The sequence below is a fragment of the Artibeus jamaicensis genome, unplaced genomic scaffold (assembly GCF_021234435.1).
Source record: "Artibeus jamaicensis isolate MK-2021 breed Jamaican fruit bat unplaced genomic scaffold, CSHL_Jam_final contig_484, whole genome shotgun sequence".
NCBI classification, from domain to species: Eukaryota; Metazoa; Chordata; class Mammalia; order Chiroptera; family Phyllostomidae; genus Artibeus; species Artibeus jamaicensis.
Window position 1 is genome coordinate 8347243 of NW_026521859.1, and position 22917 is coordinate 8370159.

Below are 22917 nucleotides of genomic sequence, written 5' to 3' on the forward strand. Positions count from 1 at the left end.
AGAAAACTGGGAGGGGCCGATGATGTAAAACACATCTAAAAATTGGGGCGGGGAAAGGCGGCTACAGTTAAAAAGGCGAAGAAAGCTGCAAAAGTTGCAGCAAAAACTTTGCGAGGTCTGGTGGGTGCTCTCTCTTCCAGAGAGAAGAATCAAGTGCCACGGCGGCAGGGTTTTTCTTTCCCTGATTCTGGAAGGTGCTAGACAAAAATATGGAACTAATTTTCCCATCAGTGATTATAATCCTAGGTTGTATTGCTCTTTCGTTACTCCTTCAGTGGAAGAACTTGCGTGGACCCCCGTGCATAAGGGGCTGGATTCCTTGGATTGGAGCTGCATTTGACTTTGGAAAAGCCCCTCTAGAATTTATAGAGAAAGCAAGATTCAAGGTATGTGGCCTTATCAAGTGTGGTTTCCGGAGAAGATAATGTTTTCTTTTTTATTTTCTTTCACTGGATCTCAAATTTAATATTAGAACACGGGGAACATATTAATACCTACTATCCTCAATCAAGCGAGCTAATCATTTGTGAATTCCTCAACAACTATGTCTTATGCAAGATTATGATGTACAATGCAGTTTGTTATTAACTGCCTTTTTGGAAGGAGACATTAAGAGTGCTAGTTACTTCATCATCAGAAAAATCCTGAGTAAAATGTTTGCCATAATTGGGAAAGACAAGCATACTTTCAGTTTGTGAAAAAAGCATAATAAGTTAGTACCCAAATCGGAGTTAACACCAGGCTGTTGTAAAAATTGCTTGCAGACTTGGTCTTCACAAATTTAGCCGCCCATGTATTTTCCACTGGTGATATTACTTAATGATGATGACATCCATTTTCATTGGACGCTAAGGAGGTTAGAAATGGTTGTTATAGTAGATGTTTTTGTCCTTAAAATATGTAGCATATTTTGCAAAAATGTAGAATATTTTGCAAAAAGAATGTATAGAATGCTGCCAACTTTTTTCTCTATATCAACCAATGGTTCACTGAGTATTCCCATGAGTATGCATATTGTGTGGTTGTATTTTTTTGCACTTAGCTGAATGTTTACTCAGAATAAATTCCTAAAAATGGATGTGCCCAAAGAACAGGAACATTTGAATTGTTTATGTTTCTGTGTTGTCCTTGCAAAGGGATTTAACAATATCTGTTTTTTTTTCTTTTCTTTTGAGTGTAGCTAGGGGATTGCCTTGCTCCTCATATCCTGGCCCACACAAGGAGCCATAATTCTTGCAAGTTTGATAGATGGACAATATTATCTTTAAAAGAAATTTCTCTTTGTCTCTTATAGCCTTCCTTAGGCATATGATTTTGATAATGTTTAGGGAACCTTTTTACAAGCTTGTCTGAAAAGTTCAAGCAAGGTCACAAAGATTATTGTGTTTTCTAAAAAGTTTATAGTTTTAGACTTTACATTTTGGTCTATAATCCACTTGAATTTTTTTTGTGTGTGGTAAGGGGTAAGACTCATTTTTATTCCCTATCTGGATGTCCAACTGAAGGACTTCTCTTGAAGGACTTTCCTTGTCTCACCGTATCACCTTTACAGCTTTTCTTCATAAATTAGTTGACTGTATATGTGCAGATCTAGTTCCAGCTTTTCTATCCTATTCCATTGACTTACATGACCACTCCTGTGTGAGCATTACACTGTCTCAGATACTGTAGTTTTATAGTAAGTCTTTAAATCAGGTAGTGAAAGTTCTCTACAATTTTTTTGTAATTGTCTTGACATTCAAGATTATTTAAATTTGAATTTTAATATAAATTTTAAACTTTGTCAATTTCTATTATACCTTCAGCCCATACCCAGAATTTATCAGGAAAATCAATAGTGATCTCTTGTTTTTTCACTTTTGCACAACTCTCTCCTCTGTAGACTTTTAGCCCATTTAGTTCTTATTGTTTTCCCAATTCTCTGTTGCTTTAAAAAATATGATCTTTGTAATTTATTCACCTTTTTCTAGTTGGCAGTGAAATCCTTGGCCAATCTGGTTCTACCACATCCTATGCAGAAATTTGCATAGGTTGCAAATTTGTTATAAAACCTGTAAAGTATTCCCTGAGCCATTGGTCATTTAGGCAGTCACTCAATGATGGATATTTTTCTCATATTTTGCTATTATAAATAATGTAGCAAGAAATGTCATTTATGTGTGTGCAAGTATATCTGTAAATGGTCAGTTTCAAAGTGTAAATAGTTTGTAATTTGGGGTGATCTAGGAAAACTTCTGAGTGTTTTAAAGGGTCACTTTGGCAACTCTGTTAAAAACAGAGACATATGAATAAAAGAAGGAAAATAATATAAAGATTATTGTAATAATTCAAGTTTAAGATCTTGGTGCCTTGGCCCATGGTGATAGCAATAGATGTTTGAGACTGGATATATTTTTAAAGTGGAAGCAACAAAAAGTATGTGAAAGAATGAAAAGGCTCAAAAATGGTTCCAAGAAGTTTGGCTTGAGAAACTAGAAAGTAGATTGCCATTAAATGACGGGGCAAGAAGAACCCATTGGAAGGCAGGTTCAGCTTTAGGTAAGGTAGAAGTTTGGGTGAAGATGTTGAGTTAAGTAGTTGGGTAAATGAATCGGGAGTTTGGGAAAGAGGTCCAGTCATTCATAGGGTTAATCTCCTTGGCCTGTCTTCTGTAGCTGTCATTTCCCTTGCAATTCTTTCCGTGTTTATTTCTATTTTCTATTTTGCATTTTTCACATTTTTGTACTCTCTTTCTTTAGACTTTCTTTGTCTTCTTTTTTCTTCCTTCCTTCCTTCCTTCCTTCCTTCCTTCCTTCCTTCCTTCCTTCCTTCCTTCCTTCCTTCCTTTCTTTCTTTCTTTCTTTCTTTCTTTCTTTCTTTCTTTCTTTCTTTCTCTTGTAGGATGTATAGTCTCCCTTATACTTCACGTAATTACTGTTGTTTATTCAGAAATACCCTTTTCCTCTCCTGAGTTCCGCTATTTCCTAATTTTCATCTTTTGTCTGGCTGTTTCTTCCATGGTTTCTTATAGTTCTGCTTTGTTTATTTTCTTTGCAGCTGCAATTGTTACATTGATTTTTTAATTCACTATAATAATTTTGCATTTCAGTGTTTATGTACTCCTTAGCAAAATATTTTCAGTGAGTTTATCAGGAAATTCTCTTTAAAAAAACATTTTTTTACAGAAAATTGTACTTGAACAACAATTAAAATAAATAATTTTTTTAAAAGTATTTTTTTATAATGCTGAATTTTTCCCATTTGTTTAACCATATTTTAAAGAGTTGAGTTGTCTTTGACTGGCTGTCAGCAAAAGGTATTGGTTGGAAGCAGTTGCTTTCCAGGTGTCTCAGGTTAAGTCTTTTGCCCTCTGTTGCTGCAGTGAAAATATAGTGCCCCTGTGCATACATCATCTATGTATGGCTCTTATGCGCTTCAGGATCTCATCTTCCAGACTCGAACTCTCACTGCCTTTCTTCAATAGCTGCTGCTACTAAGAGGCACAATTCTTGTCTTACGGTGTCTCTTCACTTGTAGAAAATGATGCATTCTGGAGCTCTCTGAATAGTTTCTGTGTGATCTTTCGCTACCTCCCTCAATATCCCTGGTCTGCTTATTTGAGACCATCTCAGAGTGGCTCCAACTCTGTGTTTTGCCTTCTTCTATCTCATAGTGTACATTTCTGAGCTTTCCATGTTGAACCCCCTGCATATTCCTCGTTTCCCCCCCTATACTGTTCGAGCTTCCTCTGCCAGTCCTGCTGGTTTCGGGTGCCATGGGCCACACTTCTGTAGCTTGTAGATTTTCTCCTTATTGTTTAGCTTAGTCTGTTGCTTGTACATGTATTTGTTCCATTCTCCTTCTGACTTGGTGTGATTTCCAGGAAAGGAGTGGGAAAATTCTGAAAGAAGTAGCCATGATGTCATTATCGAAATTGGAAGTTCATCTTCTTCTTTAAAAAATGGTTATTTTTTCAAATAGATTTGTATTCTAAAGGCACGAACATGTCTGGTTTCCCAATACCGTGGATGGCTTTGGCCCCGCTCTCTCCTTCATGTCAGTGTTTGTGCTCCTTCCACAACACATACACACTCCTAGTGGGGTTGAGCTTGTGAGAGTGTGAGTTTTTTAAAACTTATTGTTCTTTTAAATTTTTCTTTAATCCTGTTTTATTTTTTAAAGTGACTTTTTTGAAAATAATTTTTTAAGATTTTATTTATTTATCTTTAGAGGGGAAGGGAAGGAGGGGGGGAGAGAAATATCAATGTATGGTTGCCTCTTGTGCGTCCCCTGCTGGGAACTGGCCTGCAACCCAGGCATGTGCCCTGACTGGGAATCGAACCACGATCCCCTGGTTTGTAGGCCCGCACTCGATCCACTGAGCTACACCAGCCAGGCTCAAAAATAATTTTTAACTTTGTATTTCATCATCCTATTATGTTTAGGTTGCATTTTATGCAGGTTAATTAAAAATAATTTTTAGATATCCTGGCACATTCATCTTCTGTGTGGTAGGGGAATACATGAGAGAAGTGGGAATCTGGCTTAAGAGTAAATCTTAACATATTTCATTTGTTAAGTAGAAATATTTTAGCATGAAAGTCCATAGTCAGTGATTCCATAAACTGAAAGAAAATATTTGTGAGCCACATGTGGAACAAAGGACTAGTATCTAGAATACATAAAGAACCTCAACACTCAAGATAAAAGGAAAAAAACAATAATCTAAAAAATGGCAAAATATTATGAACAGACAACTTATTGAAGAGGATACACAGATGACAAGTGAACACATGAAAAGATGCTCAACATCATTCACAATTAGGGAGATGCTAATTAAAACCACAATGAGATATCACTACACACCCATCAGAATGGCTAAATTAAAAAAAATGACAGCACCTGAATGCTAGTAAGGGTACAGAGAAACTGGATCATTCATACGTTGCTGGTGGAAATATACAATGTAAAATGGGAAAATTGCTGATGGAAATGCTGGTCCGTATGACCCAGCAATTGCATGTCTGGGCACTTATCTTAGAGAAATGAAAACTTATGTTTACACAAAAACCTCCCACGAATGTTTATTGCAACTTTATTTGTAATGGCCTGAAACTGAAAAGAACACAAATGTCCTTCGACAGTGTTTACACAAACCAGGGTACATTGATAGCGCGGAATACTACTCAAAATGTAAAGGAATGAACTATTGATACACATGACAGGATACCTATAACAAGATCTGGATGGATCTCAAGTGAATTATGCCATGCGAAAAAAAGCCAGTTCCAAAGTTTCCATACTATGTGATCCTATTTTTATAACATTATTAGAAATAGACAGAAAACTGTACTTGAAAAATAGGTAAAAAAAATTCAATACTCTAGAAATACAGATTAGTAGTTGCCAAGGGTTAAGGAGGAGGTGGGCATGGGAAATGGGTGTGGCTGAAAAAGGGGCATACGAGGTACGGTGATGGAAATATTACCTGACTTTATCAATGTCGATAGCTTGGTTGGTAATGCACTACAGCTTTGCACGGCGTTAACACCAGGGGAAGCAGAGTAATGGGTACATGGGGTCTCTGTATTATTTCTTACACCTGCATGTTAGTCTACATGACCTCAAATTAAACAGTTAAAAGAAAATAGGAGCATTTCATCTACACCACACTGCCTGAGCTTGCCTTTACTTCGTAACACTCAGAGTGCTGACACTGCACAAAAATGAGAACGAAAGGAAAGCAAGGAAGACAAAAAATCACTATTACAGAATTTATAACACTGAACATGATCATTCCCACCGTTCAGTCATTTTGTAATAAGTTACTTTAAATAAGTTACTTGCCACTTGTCAACAGTTATCTCAGCTATTCAGTGTGTTTGAACTTGGCTGTTCTACCCTGTGGCCTGGGTGCCAATACGTGTTACAAAAGGACACTTTCCTAAGGGAACTTGAAGAACTCTCATTTGGATAAAAGTTTAACAGACGATGAAAATCAGTCATCTCCTATGCATTGACTAGCGAGCAGTCACAGAGAGGGACTACTGGACAGCCATGCAGATGCCTGGGTCACTAGTGGAAGAACGTGAGACTTCACTCTTTGCTGGCCCTGTGAGTGCTGAGTCCAACAGTATGTCACAGGAGTGGTCACGTGTCGTTGCCTGGAAGGGCGAAAAATGACTGTGATATTGAGGTAGTGAGGAGTGTGAGTGGTATTTAGAGATATTTATAATGACTTTAATGGGATAGAAAAGTAAGGGTGGTGGTTCTAAGAATGTATACTCGTATGTCAGATAAAGTTGGTAAAGTCACCGTGGCCACAGGGGAATGAAAAGGAAACATGGAAGGAAACTGTTTATTATACCCGCAGTTCTGGGAGCAGGTCACTGCATCTCACACGGGGCCATGGGAGAAAGCCCCAGGGTCCCTTAGGAAGCAGAAGATAGGAGCAAGAGAAAAGCCTGGGCCAGACCCTTTACTGGGACTTCCTCAGGAAAGGCAGGGCAGGGCAGGGTAAACAATTTAGGATTGGCTACTTCAAAATAATAATTCCTGTGGGCTTTGGGCTATAGGGCTTGTCTGTAGTTGCCTGGTACCTGGGCCCTGGGATGACTTAGGGTCAGGGAGTTATTGGCCTGGTATTTGAGAATTAGGTAAGGTGGTAGTTGGGAGGCAGATTGGTTGCTTTGCATGCAAAAGGTGTGCTCCTCTCTGGGTGAGCCCTTTGGGAATGGGCTAGCCCTGGAGGGCAGCCTCTCCCCAGTACTGAGGTCACCAGTGCCAGAGCATCAACAATAAGAAAAATATAGACCATGTACAATTGGGTCTGTTATGACTGATGCCAAATAGAAACAGAATCTAAGAAAATACAGTTGGAACAGTGAGTTCATTTCATGATAGACCATGGATAAGATTATGGTTAGTTGTCTATATTCACAATTGAAGAAAAGAGTAAATTGCCACTAGAAGTCAATGAAAATGATATATTTTTCCACAACAGTCATGGACTTCCTGGAATCAACCCCTTACCAGAGTACATGTGTAGGCTACTAGGAGAGATCTGATAGAGAGGGCCAGCCGGATGATGTGGGAGAAAGAAGGTAAGAGAGCATGGCTCCACAGCCCAAGTGAAGAAGGGTTGGCATTTTCCGGGGGCAGGACCCTCCGCCTGTGTTCACCAGAGGGAAGCGTGGAGCGTGGGTACAAATGCGTCTGCTTTGAGCGTGTTCTTACTTCATTGCTTCCATTTTCCCAGGAGTTACAAAGCAGGAGCACTCTCTCAATGGAGGGGCTAGGCAGGCTGTACATGTAAAATAGTCATTTTGGAAAGTGAGCAAGTGAACACTTAGAGAACCTTTTAGGATTGCAAGACGTTGAGTGACTATGGATTTATGGTAGAAGCAGTCAGCAATTTTGTATCTCTATTCTTGAACAAAGTTGAATTATAGGTTGCTTATAAGTTATTGAATCTTGAAAACAGTGTTCAAATATCACAGTGTTTAATAAAATTTCTAATAATGATTTCTAATTATTATTTTGTACCCCAAGAAAGGAAGGAACAAGTAAATCATAACATGATCAGAAGGAAAGTTAAGTATTAGGACAGAATAAATTAGAATTTATATAATTTAGAGTTGGCCAAATCAGTCAAAATTTATGAGCGTGTCCTCAGGTGAAGATAAAAAATTAGACTTAATTACCACATGTAACAATAATAATTTTTTTCTTGACTGTGACTTCAGCACTGGGGTTCTTGAGGAACATTGTCTTAAACCTAACCCATGGCCCAGTAACTTATTTATCATAACTGCCTACTAATATGATTTGTATTTATGTGCTTTTTTCCCAGTATGGACCAATATTTACAGTTTTTGCTATGGGAACTCGAATGACCTTTGTGACTGAAGAAGAGGGCATGAATGTGTTTCTAAAATCCAAAGAAGTAGATTTTGAACTCGCCGTGCAAACTCCGGTCTATCGCACAGGTAAAGGATTTTTTTGTATAGTTCATTTGAAACACAACATTGAAATCCAAGAGTAGTTTTAGGTAACAGTTACCTTTTTACTCCTTTATCAAGAACGATGAGGCCCCATTATTTTATTCTTTAGAATAGGGATAGAAGGAGAAAAGTATATGATGAGTTTGGTCATTGAAAAGCAAATTATTGACAGCTTTAGTACAGTTAGATCTTACTTAGACATGCGAAAGAGATGAGGTTACCTCCCTGATGTTTTCTTTGGGACATATTTGGAATCTGTATCCTGTTACAGCTCCCCAGGTGTGGCTAAGTCTTCGGCTACTGCGTATGTGACGTTTTTCAGGCTGTAGCTCTTGGCTTGATCACATTGTGCTCCTCTGCTCCCTGAAGGTGGAATTCCACCGCTTAGTAAGCCCTTTACTAATGGCATTTCCTGACATATTCCGTAGGGCTGTTAAGGTCAGTGGTGTCCTTTCACCAACTCTTTACCCCCAGAGACCGCTGCACTGGACTGGTCAGCACGTTCCCTGGGTGCCTCTCACTGACATGCACGCTGATGCCGTTTGTCCTCCCAGGAATGCAGGGCTGGTTCGTTTTGTGCTTGGTTCTTCTCTGTGTTCACCATGTCTGTGCTTGCTCCTACTGTCCATGGTTTTTTTCCCCTCTTTGTTTCCCTTTTTGCTTCTTTCTTAGGTTCCTTTTCATGTGGCTTCTCTCTGTCTGTCTGTCTGTCTGTCTCTCCTCCTCCCTCTTGCCATTAAGGAAAAAGAAAGTTTGTTTCCAAAGCTCTCAGTGATCAATAGAATGATTATTATTTCTTCTTTTTTTCATGAAAATCACATGTGGGTTACATTTTATGACTATTTAGTACTTCTTGCTCTTTGGACTATGGATTTCCAGATCAAAGAATATAAATATTTTCAAATCTCTTGATCTGTAAAGCCTTTGGAAATCTATACCAATTACTCACCTGTCAGGTATATGGAAGTGATCAAGATTTTTATACCTGCCCCTCACTGGGGGCTTTCATGTTTAAATATTTCTATTTAACAAATGAAATATGTTAACATTTACTTTTGAGCCGGCTTCCTATTCCTTTCATGTATTTCTCTATCATCATGTATTTCTCTGTCACAGAGATGAATGCTCAAGAGTATCTAAAAACTGTTTTTCAAAGATGTTATTTATTTATCTTTAGAGAAGGGAAGGGAGAAAGGAATGGAGAGAAACATCAATATGTGCTTGTCTCTTGCACATGCCCCCTGCTGGAGACTTGGCCCACAACCCAGGCATGTGCCCTGACTGGGAATCGAACCAGTGACCCTTTGGTTCTCAGGCTGGCACTCAGTCCACTGAGCCATTCCAGCCAGGGCTAAAAGTTATTTTTAATTAATCTATGTAAATTATAACCTATACATAATAGGATGATGAAATACAAAACTAAGAATTATTTTTTGAAAAGTTACTTTGAAGAAAATAAAATAGGATTAAATAAAAATATAAAGAAATAGTGAGTTAAAAAACTCACTCATGCTCTCACTACCTCAACTCAACCAGAAGTGTGTATTATAGAAGAATCATGGTAATATCAAGGAAATAGTGGGACCAAAGCAATTCATGGGGTTAGGAAAGGACTCCTGGTGGAAGAAATATTCAAAAAGATGCTTGACAGAAGAATAGAAATTATCAGAAGAAATTTAGGCTTTGGGAGTGTGGGAATGGGGGTGAGGTTGGCCAAGTTGAGAATGTTCTGAGCAGATAGAACAGCTCATGAAAATGCTGGGATATATAAAAAGGTGTGTGTTTTCAATATGCCTGAAATACAGATTTGGAGGGGGAAGGGGCCCAGAAAGATGGTAGGAAGCTAATGAAACATTTTAGCATGAAAATAAAATCACTAGAACTGTGTTTTCCAGAGGCCCTTTTCATCACCCACTACCAAATTATCCCTTAAAGTACCCTGCACACTTTTACTGTCTCACCATGTAAGCTGAATCTTTACCTGGTTTTATTTGTAGGAGGTTACTTTATGTGTTTGTTGAACTTGGACTGTATTCAATACTGATCAAATAATATAGAGTTATATTGACTGTTTTAAGGAGTCGTCGCTTCTTTTAAAAATAGTTTTCTTGTTTATAGCATCAATTCCAAAGAATATCTTTTTAGCACTGCATGAAAAACTTTATGTGCTGATGAAAGGGAAAATAGGGACTTTCAATCTATGTCAATTCACTGAACAACTAACTGAAGAATTACATGAACAACTCAGGAACTTAGGCACTTGTGGTTCAAGGGACCTGAACATCTTAGTAAGGTAAGATTGATTGGTATTATTTCATCTGTTCTTTGGAATAAAATAATTTCAAGCCCATACATCAGGCTTAAGTTATCTGGTGGATTAATGAAGCCCAGCTGACTAGGCAATTAAGAAATTATGTTAATACTCTAAATGGCAATTAATGGCCAAATTTCAGTTTAGCATTCCAATTTTACAGTGAGCAAATAAGTCAACACATTTTAATACATTTACAGTAATTTCTCATTAGTCATTCCATACAATTGTGTGTGCTCTATGGGTTTACCTCTTAGAATTGCCATGCATCCATCAGAATTTTGATAAAAAATTCAGTGCAGTTTGCGACTATTGTAACAAGTGGACATTGAGAAGACAAGGGACAGGATAGTCATCAAGTAGATGATGAGGGTCCAGGAGATGTTTGCGAGACATGAAAAGCTGACTGAGGCAAAGTCAATGTGGGCCTCGCTCAGACTGGTAGAGGGGAGGTGCTGAGAGACCAGGGAGTTAGGAAGGGGCGGCGGGTGGCCAGGCAGCACGCCAGCTACGTTCTGAAGCTTTCTGGCAAAGGTAGGGTCTGGGCATGGGAACCATGACAGAAATTCCCTACCTGCAGACGGGGGTGTGAGGAATTGAAGCTGCCTTAGGTACTTCTCCATCTCAGTGGCATTCTGGGGTGCTGAATGCAGGATTGAACAGTTCAGATTCATAAAACAGAACAACATTTAATGTTTTGTTAGCAGTTTAGAACAGGAAAAAGAAGCAACAAAGCAACAACCAACCAACTAAACTTTTGGTTTGCCCTGTATCTGCAACAAAACAGCAAATTCTCAGATATCTTTGCAACTTTGGAGAAAGTAAATAAAATTGAAATGAACAGTACTTAGTATCACCAAGCTAGCACATATTAGCAACCATTGATATTCTTTTACTTCAGTATGCCACAGTAATCATTTTATTCACTTATGGTAAAACTTCATGATATATACTATATATTTTTAACAAATACCTTTTTTAAAGATTTTATTTATTTATTTATAGAGAAGGAAAGGAAAGGAGAAAGAGAGGGAGAGAAGTATCAGTGTGTGGTTGCCCCTCACATGTCCCCAGCTGGGGACCTGGCCTGCAACCCAGGCATGTGCCCTGACCTGGGAACCGAACCAGTGACTTTTTGGTTTCACAGGCACGTGCTCAATCCACTGAGCCACACCACACTATACTATTTTCAATATGCAGTAGTTCCCATTTGTAGGATCTTGTGAGACATTAGGAAATTTGGTGAGTAAGATTACCTTTGATGGCCTTTAGTTATTTTTTGCTGCTATCGAAGGGCATGGACTGTATCCCAGTTATTATTTGCTAAATAAATGCTAATTGAAATTGCATTGAACCAATTTACTTTCGTGCATCTCACATTTGTCAGGATCTGAGAATGCTTGCTTAGAAAGCATTTTAAATCTTCAGATAAATAAGGCTACAATTTCAGTTACCCCTAAGTCATCTTGACAACTATAGGCAAACATTAAACTCTATTAAAAGTGACTTTCTCTCCCCACCCAAGAAATCTGTCACATACTATATCTATTCCTTATCTGTAGCTATTAAATACTTCCCTCTTTTGTATCCAGATTTTTTTCTTCTCCTTTGGTCATTGGGTCTGACGTTTTACATTTCTCTATTTATAGGTATCTCCTTTATCCAGTCAGTGTGAATATCCTCTTTAAAAAAGGTTTGTTTCCCACAAACAAGAGGAAAATCATGGAGTTCCATCAGCATTTTCAAGTTTATGATGAAGGTTTTGAGCATGGGTCCCAGATGCCAGAATGTCTTCTAAGGTAGAAGTTGTTTCCTATAATTAATTCATTGGCCAGACTCCTCCCAGCAATTCATAGGTCTCTCATTTCTCTGTTCTCAGTAGATATATCAGCAGTTTAAGTGGAACAGAGAGAACTACAGCCTATGACCAGCTTGTTTTTGAAGGAGGAACAGAAGACATACACGTGCTTTCCTTTTTTTATTTTAAAATTTTCAGAAGCAAAAATGAGAGAGAGAATATGAACATGAATGTTAGAATGGAATGAAGAACTTATTTTGAGGCCTTTTATCTTACAGCTTTTATCTTACTTACTTACTTAGCTGTCTGTCATTGCTACAGTGTTGGCCTTTATTAAATTGTCAAGTGTGGCTCGTCTCAGAACCAGACGTTATTGCCCTCATTCTCTCTGATGCAAAAGTTGGTGTGGTCAAGTGCATTTCTCTTGTTGTGCCCAGATAAATGTTGATAAAATGGCTTGAATGCAAAGTAACTCATGTTTTTTTTTTTGTTTTTTTTTTGGCAGTTGGTATGCAGTGATTGTTGGTCAGAAAAGCTTAAAAACATCATAGCTAGGTCTCTATGCCTGGGTTAATCCGGAGTTGAGTCCCTGGGCCAGTTTTAAGCGACAGCAGCCAGAGTAAATGTAGACCAAGCAGATGCTGGGTCCTATTTTCTTCTTCAGTGTCAGTCGAACAGGAACTCAAACATTTGTTTGTAAAAGACGCTAAAATTGCCTCCTCTCAATTTTTCCTGTCGGATAATAAGTCTGAGGGCAGCCCTCTCATGAAATTCTAGCTGAAGATGAAAAGTTTGGAGAAATAATTCTAATTCCATGGACGTCCCCCCACTTCATTGTGTGACTTGTTACTCCTGAAGTCAATTTATACACATACTGTTTTTTTCTCACCTAGAAACTGGTCAAAATCCAAAAGGTGGCTTCTAGCATTTTTTGAGAAAAACATTCCAGATATAAAAACATACAAATCTGAAAAAGATAATTCCATGGTAAGTATACCTTTTTTTTTCCTTAAAATACATGAGATGAGGACATTATCTAACTATGACTGTTAATATATATTTTTGCTACCATTCAGGAGATTAGATACATTTTTGTGCCAAGCATTGGTGTTAGGCATATTTACATACATTATTTTATTTTTACAGACTTGCAGTAGCGAGGTAGGTATTAATTCTGTTCTACAGAAAAAACACCTGAGTCTACAGTCCACTGAACAAAACAAAATTCTGAGATTCTTCATTTATTCATATATTATACAATTGTCTGTGTCAACAGTAACAGGTAGGAGTTACTTATGGCAAAGTAAGCAAGGAGAATAAAGCTGTACAAAATGGATTTTGTTCTTTCTTTAAAAAATAATTTTAATTGTTGTTCTATTACAGTTGTCACCATTTTTCCCCTATTGCTCTCCCCTGCCCTACTCACCCCCTCTCCCACATTCTGTCTTCCTCCCCCACCCCATTGTCCTTTCCATGGGTCCTTTATACATCTTCCTGGACTTGACCCTTGCCCTTCTTCCCTTGTATTCCCCTCCCTCCTTCCTTCTGGTCACTGTCAGTTTGCTCTTTATTTCAATGTCTCTGGGTCTATTTTGCTGGCTTATTTGTTTTGTCTATTAGGTTCCACTTATAGGTGAGATCCTATGGTATTTGTCATTCACCTCCTGACTTATTTCACTTAGCACAATGCTCTCCAGTTCCATCCATGCTGTCTCGAAGGGTAGGAGTTCCTTCTTTCTTTCTGCTGCGTAGTATTCTATTGTGTAAATGTACCAGTTTTTTTTTTCTTTTTAAATTTTATTATTTTTTATCTTTAGAGAGATGGGAAGAGAAGGAGAGAGAGGGGGTTGCCTCTTATGTGCAAGAGAGAGGGTTGCCTCCTATTAGAGACATGGCCTGCAACCCAGGCATATGCCCTGACTGGGAATCCAACCAGCAGCCCTTTGGTTCACAGGCTGGCACTGAATCCACTGAGCCACACCAGTCAGGGCCAGAGTTTCTCATTCTTGGTGCCACTAGTTGTTTCTCTCTTCAAATGCAAGGGGGTTGTATGGTATAATTTTAAAGCTAGGCACAGGAATCAGTGTTTTAACTGTCCTAGATCTGTGGTTCTTTAAGTGTAGTCCCCAGACCCGTGGTACCACCATCGCCTGGACACCATGCAGTCAGAAACTGGTGTGGATCCTAGCCGTGTGTGGTTTAGTAAGCTTTCCGGGTGGTTCCAATGCTTGCTAATGAACGGTCCTCAGCCCTGGCTGCTCACTAGAATCTCTGGAAGCTATTGAGAATGACCTGCTTCTCCAGACCCATCCTCAGACACCGAGATTCATTTGTTCTGAATGCCTGGGCCCAAATCTTGTTCCCAGCTGTAGGACCTTGAAACCGAATCTCTTGGCCTCGGCTCCGTCCCGACCTCAGAGTGGTGGGGACTAAATGAGCTATGTTTGTAAAGCACTTAGGACATAGTAAGGACTCCCTTAAAATTGATCACTGTTGTTTTTAAACTCATCCAGAGTTTAAAAACTCACCTCGGATCTTCTAGTATTTAAAGATCACATCAAAAAGGTTTTGTTTGTTTTTAGTCAGTAGAGCCAACGTTACCACAAACAACTCCGCCTAACGCTGGAGCGGGAGACAGCCTTAGGAAACAGAGGAGTGCCTGAATGTTCAAGCATCTCCCTTCCGAATCAAGGGAATAGAAGCTATACTGGAAGGGGCTGTGTTAACAAACTATGTTTCAGCTATTGATTCTGTTTCACAGACAGACCCAGACAAACATTTTGTTTGCTTTGTTTTCCACGATTTATGGGGTAAGACCATGTGTATGTAAAAGCTGCACTCACATGCAGAATCTATGGACCCAGCAAAAGGGGTTTGAATGCCTCAGCTAAAACTCCTGTTTTCTTACTCTGAAGAAACTAGGCTTTTTAAATCATAGCTGCTCTAACTCCCTGTATGAATCAAGACAGATTTTGAACTTTGCTGAAGCTCATCCAGTGTTTAAGACTGTGGGACAGAGTTCAGTGTCAACGTTCATGGGCAGTTTAACTTCCTTTTTGTATGTTTTGCTTCTGTTTCCCTCCACAAGTTTTTTGTTTTGATACCCACATTAAAAAAAATGTGGGCTAAGAAGAAATAAAAGATTTTGCTGTATTCTGCATAAGTAGATTTCAATGGCCTACTTAAGCCAAAAGACTGACAGAAGTTTTTGTTTTTAATATTATACACCCATTGGTCACATCATGAATATCAAATCTGGTGATTTCTTCCATGTGAGTCTAGATACATATTAAACAAGTATTTCCATTCACAGTAGTGTATCAAAAGAGTGAAATACACCTACAGGATTTTTCAAGAGATATAAACTTTGTGTTGTAACAGTTTCCATTGTAAGTCTGATAAAAACCAGCTTTAAATGAAATTTATACTTAAACTATTTCCAGTTCTGCTAATTCGTTATTATAAAATACAGTAGCCATAAGGCACTGCTAATATTTATGGGTTGCTTACTCTGGGCCAGGCGTAGTGTGACACATTGCACAAATTAATTACTCATTTATTTTTCACAACAACTTTTACACCCAGAACACTGGGGACTATTAAAACCAGAAAGCTGGGGATTAGAGTGGTTAATCACTTATAAACATTACCTGCCTTAGTAAGTAACAGTTATATCCATTCTATTATATCAATTTCTATTATTTCAATGCTGTAAATTTCCTTCTAGGCAATTCATATATTTTCACTTTCCTAAAAAATCTTCTGTGCTCTGTCTATTCTTGGCCATAAAACACACTTTAATAAATTTGAAAAAATAGAAGTCCTCTAATACTTACTTTCAGAACATAATGTAAGTAAACTAGGAATCAGTAAACAGACAGAAAAATACCAAAACATGTGGAGATTAAACAATACACTTCTAAATTACTCATAGGTCAAAGAAGAACTTTTAGGAGAAATTAAAAGTATTTTCAAAGAAATGAAAATGAAAACACAACCTACCAAATTTTGGGATGTAGCAAAAGCTTGCACATAGCAACTTCATTCATGACTGTCGAAACTTGGAAGTAACCAAGGTACCTTTCAGTGTGTGAATGGTCCTAATGACAGATGCATGTCGTTACAGCTCTGCCCAAGCCCATAGAGTGCACACCACCAAGAGTGGTGTAAGGCCTCCTCTGTGGAGGACGTAGGGCACTGTTCGGTGAGGCTGACGATGGGGAAGGCTGTGCATGTGTGGGGCAAGGGTGATAGGGGAAGACTCTGTACCTTCCTCTCAATCTTATTGTGAACCGAAACACAAAGTCTAAAGAAAAATTAAGGCGGATTTTGAAGCAATTATAGTGAGGGAGTTGAGCTCTGGAATCCCTACTCCTAATTAATGCAGACGGAGTAAGTATGTGAGTCCCTTAGCAATGCCTCAAACTGCAAACCTGGAAATAGCAGAAATAATACCTACTGGACTAAAGAAAAAGGTGTGGCCTTTTGTTTGTGAACATCATTCTCTGTCACATGGCTGTGGTTTGACAATATTTATTTCTTTTAAACAGACACTAATGCGGGCTTTGCTGGATGTGATAGAGACAGAAACAAATGAACAAAGTCCAAATTATGGGCTTCTACTACTTTGGGCTTCTTTGTCCAATGCTGTCCCTGTAAGTATATCAGTGAGGTAAGGGTTACGTTTCTGTCTATGCACCTTCAATCCCTCCTCCCCTTTTCTTTTCTTTTTTTACTTCTTATGGGGGAAAAACAGACTGTGATGGAGTTGTTTGTGAGATAGAAAAAGAAAACAATATCCAGTGAAATCTGATAAGATCACAGAGGAGGCAAAGCAGAGATCTGCAGTGATCCTGCGTCTGAAGAAATGTCACAGGCGAAGGGAGCAGTTTGCACACTGGGGTCAGTTGTGACAACACTTGCTCACAGAGCACTTTCTCTGCCAGGCAGTGCGCCTAGTGTTGGTGCTGCAGAGATGAGTAAGGCTGAACCCCTACCTTTTACTGGGGAGAGAGTAAGTAAATGCATAGTTTCAGAGAGAATTGGGCTTGAATCCAGATGTCCCAGTCACAGCTGTAGAATCTCACGAAGGTAATTAAAACTCTGAGCCTCCTTTTCCTTATCGGTGAAAAGGGGATAAGGGAACTCCTAGTAAGGCCCTGGGTCCTGGGCATTTATTCACGGAGACTCTCATTTCCCTGCGAGGTTGTCAGGAGGATTTGAGACAAGCCTGTCTGATGCCTGGTGCAGAGGAACTCTTTGTCTTCCCCTGGCCCTTCCCCTTCTGCGCCCCATTCTGTTTGTGTAAGCTGGCATCTCCGTCCTGTAAGCTTCCACGTGAATGCAGCCGGTGACGCTGGAACTCACAATACGTCTAAAGAGACTGGAGACTTTGTAACTTTTTTTAAAACACTGTCATGAACTAGATTAAAGCCTTGAGATTTGTCTGCCACTTCATGTTCAATGCGCACCAGTCTCCTGTGTCAGGAGGATTTCGTGTTAAGCTGAGATACACTTACGGTATCTGAGAAACTGAAGGGCGGCCTTTTTCATAGGTTTGTTGTCTACTTAACAGGAACATTCAAGTCATCTCTAATGATAAACTTGGGCATTTTTTTCTTCTAACAAAGAGAAGTAGGATGTGTTAGTATTATTTGTATCTCTTGTCTCTTATGCAGGTCTGGGTTGTTAAAAGCTTTCTAAATACTAATATTCTAGTTTCCTGTAACCTGATTTAAGACTTATTGGGTAAAGAGCAGAAATAGAAATTCCAGTCTCTCTGCCCAAATGTATATCAACTACTAGAATATATAAAATAGTTTAATCGATCCTTTCCCCCTTTTTATGTCCCACTAATATTAATCTCTGATCTTTCCTTACATAATTTTCTTGGAAACTGATTAAGCAATGGCAAAATTAAAAAGCAAACATCAAAACAACTCCCAAAGCAGCAGTAGAACAGCCACTCCTGTCACAGGATTAATTTTCAAGATCCCGTTAGAAAGGTCCCCCAGAACAAAGGGACACAAAGCCCCATTGATCCAACGCAGGGGAAGTCAGTTCTTTGGAATTTGTTCCCGGCACTGGTCTGAAAGGATTTAAATCATTAATTTCAGAAAGGAAGTGTCTGATGATTAGTCAGAGTTCCATCATGCTGACTCGCTGGCACTTCCAAGAGGCAGCTGGTGGGTGGGCAGTGACACTGGAGAGGCTTTAGGTCAAGTTCAAAGCCAAATCCCAGTGCTGGGTGACAGTGAGCCAATTGTTTAACCTCTCTGAGCCTCAGAGTCCTCATCTATAACATAGGGTTAACGATATCTACCTCAAAGGATAGTGGGAAGGATTATACTGGGAACAAATGGAAAGTGGCTAACAGTCCATGGCATAAAATAGGTGCTCAGTAGAGGTTACTTTCTTCTCTTATAAAAGTAAAGCCATGGTTTCAGTCAGTCATTGTTTCCCGTGGACCACTCGTCATCAACTGCCCCAGCTTCCAGAACTTGACTGCCCCAGGGTAGCAGCGGTCACTGCCGTCCCGGTTTCTGTGACCTCCCATCACTGCCCAGGATGCTGCTGAAAGTGCAGGTGGTGGGGCTGACGTTTCTTGGTACCCACATCATACTTGTAGCTTGTTTCCTCTGTGCTCTGCCTCAAGGCCCACGGGACTCAGAGTTCAAGCTTCAGAGAGGCTCGGTGCAGGCCGCTGGGAGGCCCCGTTACCACCTCGGTGAACTTGGGTGGACTGGCCCCAGAGAGTAACCATGATTTATAAAATTGTTTCTATGTTAACACCACTTCCAAGTTCCAAGAAATTTCTGACTGCCAAATGAACTTTTGAAGAACATTTTTGCATCTAATCTCAAAACTGACATTTTCCCTTTTTTATCTGCTTCCCGAAGCTTTTTCTGAACACCTTCACTGGTGGCCCTCATGCCCTGCCCCACACCCTCGCACCCTCAGCTCCCGCAACATTTGTCGCCTGTGCCACCCAGTTCCTCTCTACTTGGCTCTTTTTTCATCTCATGCCCTCAACTGGATGCGGAAGTTCTTTGGGCAGGAATTACGTCTTATACAGACTTGCGTTTATGACGATCAGTCAAAGACTCCAATATGTTATAGAGACTCCATCAATGTTTGTTAAATCTTTTCTTTGAATGAGTGAGTAAGTAATGCCCAACTGAGTGTGTGAAGGACACACTCAATGCACCCCTCTACGCCACAGCAAGGCAGAGCGTTTCTCTCTGCCTGCTCTCATGTTGGTACTTGCCTCTCTCAAACAGTGGAAGGGCATGGTACCAGCTGCTTCTGAAGTTCAGTGAGCCATGTGGCCCTTCCCCTTTTTGCCAGCCTTTACCACAAACTTAACCAATTGGGCCAATGTTAATTGGTATTTATGGGAGCACTTTCTAAGTCCTTTCCCACATATGGGTGAACAAAGATGTCAAGGTCACTTCTTGTTTGTTGACTCAGTATTGCTTATAAACATCTTACTTTTTACTCTCTTTTACATGCCTTTTCTTTTCTTTCTTTTTTTTTTTTTTTTTTTTTTTTTGGTTTGCAGGCTCATACTCAATCCACTGAGCTATACCAGCCAGGGCTTCTTTTTAAAAAATGTAATTTTGTTTTCTAAAGTAGAAAGTAAAGATTTTAGAAGCAAAATTTATTTTTTAAAAGCATTAGAATGATAACTAGCACCAATGTACAGCTATTTATAGTTTAGTCAGATTCCTTGATTCCTTGTGTTTTTTATAAAAATAAGTATTACCCAAATTAGTGAATCTCTAAAACTAATTAAGCACATAAAACTTTAGACCCCCTTTTGTGTAACTGAAAATCTATGTACGATCACTAAGATTTGCCCCCAACATGATCTCTGACTCTTTAAATGAGGCAAATTGCATGTGGAGCTGTTAATGATTAATTACAGCAATTCAGTACTTCCCTCTATAGAAAACAGTAGAAAGGGCCTGAACGGGGAGCTCTCTGAGCATCTTCCTTATACTGTAAAAATATACTAGATGATCTCTAGGGTAATTCTTCTCTGACTGTAGTGGCTTGGGTTTACCACAATTATTCCTTCACTGTCTGTTCATGTCACAGAGAGGGAGCCGCTAAAGCAGGACTGAACGTGGCCGTGTTGAAGCAATCCCTTCACACAATTGCATTTCCTCTTTTGACCACAGAGGGGAGTATTGGCACCAAAAGTTACTTTGCAGAAGCGACAAGAAGACTTAGGGAAGTGTTGTCCTTGCAGAAGGGACAAGAAAACTTAGGGAAGTGTTGTCCGAGTCATTTTAGGGACAATTTTCCCAGATGAAATTTCTTTCATAATACATGTTCACTCACCCTCCCCCCAAAAAAAGAAAAGAAAAGAAAGCAAAATTCAAATGTCTTTTAATGATTTTATGTAGGTTTCCTTTATTGTGAAATCTAAAAAGAGAAGTACAAACATTTACCTGAGTTAAGGGAAAGCTAATTTTTAAATTTATTTTATAATACTACAATAAGGAAAGATCAGAAGTACTTTACTTTGGTGTAGAGAGAGAACGTGCAAGCACACTGCATTCAGTAATGCCCTGCGGACCTCTGAACACCTTATTATGTTCAACAGGGCATGAAAAGACCCTGGGATTGTTATTGAGTACTCTCATAATTTGGTTTATGAGATTTTAGGTGTAGTTTCTACAACTTATTTAAGATTGCCATGTTTCATTTGCAGAAAATATAATTTGAAAATTCATTTGCATTTCAAGGAAATTAAATCTTGAAAAATATTTTTGTTTTGGACTTGGATTAACATTCCTAAGTGGCATACTTTCTTGTTTCTAAATATTTACTGTATGCCTATGTGATATTTTATATTGTATATTAGTAAAAAATCTCACTTTTTGCATTTTTAGTGAAGGTAGATTAATCTATATAAATAATATAGTGAAACTATAGTGAGAATAAAATGATAAATCAAACCTCTTAGAGCTAAATAATATCTTTTGTTCATAAAATGTAGGTGTTTTCAAAGATGCTCTTTACTAACATGCTTTTGAGTTTAATTTAAACATTCTCATTGTTTCTTTTAAATGCTTGATTCTAATACTAAGTGCACTTTTGCTTACTTTGAAATAAAGTTGGGTTTTTTTATATGTGTTGTTTTTTTTAAGATTGTGTTTTGGACACTTGGATTTGTCCTCTCTCAACCCAATATCCACAAGACCATTATGGAAGGCATATCATCTGTGTTTGGCATACCAGGTACTAAAACTGAATTAAAGTATGTAATTGAAGAGACATCTAATAATGTATGCTTGTTACATGTCATAGGCAAATTCAAATACCCATAATTCTGTAGAAATTCAATATAGTCCAAAGTTGAACATACCAGTAATTTGTTGTTATAGGATATACATGGATCAGGTAAAGTCCTAGAATTTAATTACTGTCAAGGGTTTTAGAGGTCATCTTGCCTAACTTCCTTATTTTCCAAATGATGACAAATGCCGGGGAGATGGTGAGTTGTCTAACTTCCCTACGTAAACATAAATATTTAATGTGCAGGGCTTTTTCTGCTAATCTCTTGACCCCTTACTTCAACTGAGCTACAAGTCCATAGTTTTGGAATTCAGGATTTTCCACATTTCATAAAAGTAATATGGTCCATATTGCATATATTACGTAACAGTGCTAGTGGGGTAGGGAGATTAGGTAACATTTTACCACCAAAGGAATTATTTTTAAAGTTACCATTGTGAGAGATTTGGGGGGATGAAAGCACAGATAGGGATTGCTGCCTTTCCCTTTCTGGTTCACATGTTAAGCTCCTTCCTTGTCATTTGTTTTAAAAAGCAGAAGTAACCTCGAAGGAAGAGGGATAAACTACTTGCCTATTCAGCATAATTTGACCTGTTTTGGGAGTAGATTTTTTAAAATCCTTAATTAATACGTGAAATTATGCATTCTTACTTTGGAGGGAGTGAAGAAAACAATATAATAGTAGAGCAAAAAGTATGACGAGAGTGAACACTTATCCTTCCCCACTTCATGATTGCTGGAAACATTTTATTTGGAATGTTTTATTTATTTTCAACTGCTTCTTACTTAGTTAAACCAAAAGCAAATTGGCCAGACCAACACGAGTATCTGAGCCACAGTGTTCTGAGCCTGGAGTGTGAATGAGTGGATGCCTGGTCTCACCTCATGGAAATGGTGAGCGTTAGAGTCACTGAGTACCAACAATGCCAACAGGTTAGATGTGGGGCACTGGGGTGCACCTGCGAGAAGACTGCCTTTGTGCAGCTTACCTCTGGGAACGTGCGTGCCTGCGTGCCTGCAAATGATAAGAGTGAGCGCGTCCTTAATTGACACAAAGTCTCCCTTACCATTCCCTTTCTAGAGCCTTCTGACCGAGGGCTCCACAAATTCTTGCTCTCTAGAAAATAAAAAAGGTACAGACGGGAGTTGTGGGAATAAAGTGGGAAATCTGACTCCGAGGCCACAAGTATTATTTTAATCTAAATTTCTACAACGTTTGAATCTTGAGCTTTTGAACACAGTTTTAGTAGAGAAAGAGAAAATGTTTTCTCTTTCTCCATGTTCTGGTTTATTTTTAAAACCTATTGTTCTCCTTTGGCAGAAAATTGCTCCTTCAAATTGTAGTACCAGTGTAATAACTATGTTTATATCAGTGCTTTCAGTGTATAAGACTTGTAGAATTGAAGAAAGTTTATAAAAAGTATGTCAACCATTTCTTGCCATGCTTCTACAGAAGCAATTCAGGTCAATGCAGGTAGTAGGTCAGGAATTTGGACGTTGTAGGAGGACACCACAGATCT

At 38.8% G+C, this 22917-nt stretch overlaps 1 protein-coding gene across 1 annotated transcript in view; it reads left to right on the plus strand.

Annotated features, from left to right (window-relative positions):
- Window positions 1-80: 80 nt before the first annotated feature.
- Window positions 81-22917, plus strand: part of LOC119047185 (24-hydroxycholesterol 7-alpha-hydroxylase) — a 73801-nt gene continuing 50964 nt past the window's right edge. The window contains exons 1-7 of the mRNA XM_037142569.2: window positions 81-386; window positions 7832-7967; window positions 10101-10275; window positions 11943-12092; window positions 12985-13078; window positions 16642-16746; window positions 21250-21340. Coding sequence (XP_036998464.2) covers window positions 210-386; window positions 7832-7967; window positions 10101-10275; window positions 11943-12092; window positions 12985-13078; window positions 16642-16746; window positions 21250-21340 — 928 coding nt within the window. The 5' untranslated portion in view covers window positions 81-209. The remainder of the gene's footprint in view (window positions 387-7831; window positions 7968-10100; window positions 10276-11942; window positions 12093-12984; window positions 13079-16641; window positions 16747-21249; window positions 21341-22917) is intronic.